Consider the following 5,002-nt stretch of genomic DNA (forward strand, 5'->3'; position numbering starts at 1 on the left):
CTGTTCTTGTTCTTCTCCCAAGCGTTCATGTTCTGCCACATGACTAATTAGTCTTTCCAGGGCATCCCGATGCTGGAGTATTGTATCTTTTTGCCAAAGGGCCCAAACAACTCATAATCTTTTCCTGCCTGTGTTATTACAACAGTCTCATCTGTAATTCAAACAGCAGTGATGTGTTCTGGGCAGCAGGCAGCAATGGATTGAGGGCAGAAAACTAGGTTTATAAAGCGCCAATGGCTACACTCGCGGCTGCTACGAGCGTCTATTGCATTTTTAAATGGTACTTTCGCACACAGTAAGCAACTGTACGCAACCGTAAGCAACCCTACGCCAGGCCTACGCAAGCGTACGTAACCCTACGCCAATTGCCTATGCCATAGGTACGCGGTGCCTACGCACAGGGTACGTAAATATACGCCATCGCACGCAAGCCTACGCATAACCTACGCAGGGACTACGCCGAAGCATCAATTTATTCATGAGTACGCAGCTTAACTTCGGCGTAGGCGGTACGCAACACTACGCAACTCTACGCAGATCCGTTGTGAAAGGGGCTTAAGCAAGTCAATAAAATACTATGTTCTGCACAACAAAAATAATGTGTGTCCCTATTGTACATGTACTGTGCCTCTCCCATGCATTCACATAATGGTACTACCTGCCCGATGAAGCCAGTGGCCCGTGACCCCTGCGCACTCAACACTATGTGGGAGTCAGTTTGTGGTCAACTTATTTTATGAAACAAATCCAACCATAAATTATGCGGCCGTAGGTTTTTGACAAATACCAAGGCAGATGCAAGGTAACCGCAAGGTCACCGTACGCCCGACGTATGGTCGCCGTGGAACCGCTCTACGACAGACAATAATTTACGTCATTAAATTCTAGTAATCTCTAGTAAGTTCCCCTTTTTAGGTACGAGAAGCGCCCCTTTACACTTTTGATAAGCGCCCCCGTCATCTCTAATGATTGCCCTATTCAAATCTGACAGGTTCCCCTTTTGCTTTGACAAGTTCCCCTTTTTCTTTGTAAAATGTACCCTTCTCCTTTTAATAACTACTCCTTTTTAACTTGGATATAAAGCGCACCTTATATTTTCACATGTGCCCCCCTTTCCTTTTTAATAAGTGCCCCTTTTTCATATGATAAGTGCTCCCATTTTGCTGGTGCTCTCCCACTTTGGAAGTCGCTACGCCACCTCTGCTTAGGACCATTGGGGGTCCAGTGGGCAACGCTCAGTTTTTAAGGCATTTAATTGAGGTCAGATGAGCATCCAGGCGGCCGCCTTAGGGCTTTTGGTTGGGTCCAGGGGGCAGAGCACCCGGAAGCTCAGGAAAAAACCATGCCACTGGTATCGAATTAGAAAAATACCACGTTTGAATTTTATTTGGGGGGCAACTGCCCCCAAGCCCCCGACTCCCCCCCCCCCCCCCTATCAGAACTGTGATGAAGTGCAAATGTTTTTAAAATTGCTGATCAAATCCGCTACAGTTGTATTAACAAATCGCATTCCTTAACAAAACTATGGTATAAAAACAGGCAATATACTTCTTTCACGCTTCACTTTTCTACAATATTTACTTGGTCACTTTGAAGGATATTATGCGAGGGGGCGTAGATAAGAGCAAGAAGATTTTAGCATATTTATTTGTCTAAACGCTGCACTCTTGGGCCCTCCACAGCTTTAAGTGTGTTGCAGTCTTTAGTCAGTATTCGCTTTCATTTTATTTGTGCACTTTTTCAAATTTGCCATTGAGCGGGGACGTGTCTCCCCCGTTCCCCCGGGATCGCCGCCCCTGCCTCAAACCCTGAGCTGCCGGGGGCTCCGCACCCTGGACGCCCACCAGGGCTATGCTTCCGTACCCCCCACGCCAATTTGCGCTCTGTACGCTCTACCTGAACGTAAATACTTTAGCCCCCCCCCCCCCCCCCCCTTTGAAAAAAAAGTTCCTCGTGGCCTGCAAAGTAGGTCATTAATTGTGAAAGGGCCTACGGGGGGGATATTTATTATCGTTCGAACCTGCTTGTCTAATATTTGTACATACTACTTTCTTTGGAGCTGAATTCTTTTCATTAGATTCGTCTTGATCAAAGTACATTCGTGTGTGAATGGATCGCGTTAGAGATCGAGATAGAAACCACCAATTTTTCTAACATGATTGCGCTCTAATATCTTTTTCTTTCCAATTAAACACTGAAGATCAGGAAGTCGGACAACGAACCATTCGTCTGTGATCTAGGGTTGGGACATGGAGTCACTCATTCGAAGTATACATCATCGGGAAAGCGAAATGTAATACCGAAGTGGGCCCCTCCTGAGTCGTTCGGCCCAGGCTACGTGGCGACCTATGAAGGAGACGTATGGTCTCTGGCCTGCGTTCTTCTGGAACTGTTCACTGGGTATCGTCTTTGGCAAAACATCGTGGGTAACAAGCTTGGTCAGGTGCTCTCAATGAATGAAGTCCTGGCACGGTTTTTCCATGGCAATGTCACACCCAACATCCTCTCCCTTGTTGACATCGCAGCCGTCCGTAATGCTCTCCAAAGTTGCTTCACCAAAGAAAAAGAGAAGCGGCCATCTGCTAAGGACCTCACTGAGATTTTTGAAGGGGCCTTGTTGTCGGTCAACGAGTAGCCGATCTCACCAACGATAATCACCTTGGACTTGAAATTGTCCGATGAGAACAGCGCTGGACACATTCCCAAGATCGTAAAATAATCAGCCACATTTTGATCATGTGCTTTCCGCAATGACTTCTTTTGGGTGTGGGAATGACCCATTTGTTGGTGTTGCTGGTGGTGGTGGTGGTGGCGATGTCATTGTATTATTTTTGAATGTGTGGAGGTCTGTGTGTTTGAGTGTTGATAAAGTCTTTATACTAGTGAGTAATCCTGAATTACGGTAATTTCAAGTTTACTTGATTTACTTACTAGGATTTCATGTACAATAAAGTATACGTTGCTCTCTGATGAACTTCTTTTTTTTTTTACATATAATTATTGTGATTTAAGTAAGAAAATTGTTAAAGATTTGCGCTGTAGAATAATGCGCTATTATACCCAAAACAATTCTGACTGCTCATAACAGCACTCAAACGTCATAATCTAAAACTTTAACTCTGTTAGCTGAAATTGTGTGTACAGTTGTATGTTCAACACCATTATATCGAATTGTATTATTCATTCTTCTATTCTATTCTTAAGATGTTTTAAGTAGTGTCATACTATCTGAGCAAATCCAGTGTTGATCACCTTTATATCTTTGATTCATATTATAAGCTTTAGAATCGTACGTCTTTGTGTATTCTTTGTTTCAGTCGCCATTTCCCCCATTTGTATTTCTTTTCCTCATTTGGGGATTGAATGACCTTATATATCATTGTTATTGCGATACATGGAGATGTTTATCGATTGATTTATATGATTGTTTCCTCTGTTATAACTATTACCATGTACATTATGTTTTCTATATTTTATGTTTAGTTATAATAGTTACCATGTTCATCAATCATTATGTTCAATTATGTTATCTTTGATAAAGTGAAATAAATAAACTTAAAACTTGAAACAATAATGAGCCTTTCTATTGTGCTTCCAAAGTTTCTTATACCTGAAATGAATTTCCTTGTAAATGTTATATAGTACTTGAACTATCAATCTTGTAACTTTATAATTCTTGGGATCCTTTATATGGAAATGTTTATACCTGAAATTAAGTCCTTTGTAAATGTGTTATAGTACTTGAAATATCAATCTTATAACTTGATAATTATTTGGACGATCGACCTGTCAGGCTTAAGTAGGCTTTTAGTGATGGTCCCTTTTGTTCTTCTTACTTTATATGAATTCAGTTAGTATACGCTGTATTTTACCTTGATATGCTTTGTATGTATTGTAGTGTTTGCATTTTCTTTTTAACTGAAGAACGAATAAAGAATGTAACAAACTTGAAACGTAATCAGTCAAATAATAATTATTACCCCTTTACTTCATCTTTGTTCTATCATTGATTGAACTCTTAGGAGGTGAAACTCTTCATCTAATTATCTCCTATCTTGCACCTTAATAATGTCTCTTTTTTTTTGGTAATATTGACTTGATTAGACATCCTTTGTTTTCTGACTCTATGTTAATCTCCATTTTACTTTTTTACCTTACATTTTACATTTTACACTTAAATAAATCATCTTATTTACTGACACCAATATATAAATATATATATATTCATGAATTACATAATGGTTTAAATGATTACATAGCATTGCATTAATCAGTTACGAAGTATGTTTTCTTGCTTCTTTAGTCGTAAAGCTGTATTTTATTACATCAGTCTTCATAATAAACCAATTAAGATTTGTGATTAGAAAGTGCACTTATTTCATTTGTATGCTATACACTTATATTTCTCTCTTCAATTATATAATATGTATATACATTGTATATGATACTTTACCCAACTACACGAATTTGTAGTTAAATACCTATTATACCATCAAACGTTCTTCCAGTATTGTACGTTTATGTTTGATTGTCATGATTGTATATATTTTGAAGATTTTAATCTGCAAATCTGTTAATCTGATAATGATATATGCAAGTACGCCTATGGCCGCGATAAAATGTTATGAAAATATAAACTTCAACTCATTTTATTTCACTCATTACGACGTGAGGTATTTACTGTACAAAATTCACGGCATAGTTTATAAAGAAATAACAACTGTTACAACAACAAAGAAAGTTAAGCAAAAAACACAAAACATTGCCGCTATTATGATATCCATTTCCATGGATGGACATTGCTTAACCTGTTTTTAGGTTTTTCTATTTGTATATGATTGGATGTTGCCAATATGTCTCTATTAAAGGTACTATGTCCCATTTGCAGGCCCAAAAAATGAAAAAGTTAAATTCCAACTGCATTTGAAAGATAATATTTATTTAGAACTTCCCTAAAAAAGGTGGGGCTTGAAAATGCCTTTAAGTGGGAAAATAATGACTA

General features: G+C 39.0%; 1 protein-coding gene across 1 annotated transcript; it reads left to right on the top strand.

Moving 5' to 3' along the window:
* The first annotated feature begins 665 nt into the window (after window positions 1-665).
* On the top strand, window positions 666-2,635 carry LOC115927572 (serine/threonine-protein kinase BCK1/SLK1/SSP31-like). Its single transcript, XM_030993633.1, has 2 exons — window positions 666-716; window positions 2,201-2,635. Exons 1-2 carry the CDS (start codon window positions 666-668, stop codon window positions 2,633-2,635), a joined length of 486 nt encoding a protein of 161 aa, XP_030849493.1.
* The last annotated feature ends 2,367 nt before the right edge of the window (window positions 2,636-5,002 follow it).

Source organism: Strongylocentrotus purpuratus, unplaced genomic scaffold (genome assembly GCF_000002235.5).
Source record: "Strongylocentrotus purpuratus isolate Spur 01 unplaced genomic scaffold, Spur_5.0 spur5_scaffold_20, whole genome shotgun sequence".
In the NCBI taxonomy this organism is placed as follows: domain Eukaryota; kingdom Metazoa; phylum Echinodermata; class Echinoidea; order Camarodonta; family Strongylocentrotidae; genus Strongylocentrotus; species Strongylocentrotus purpuratus.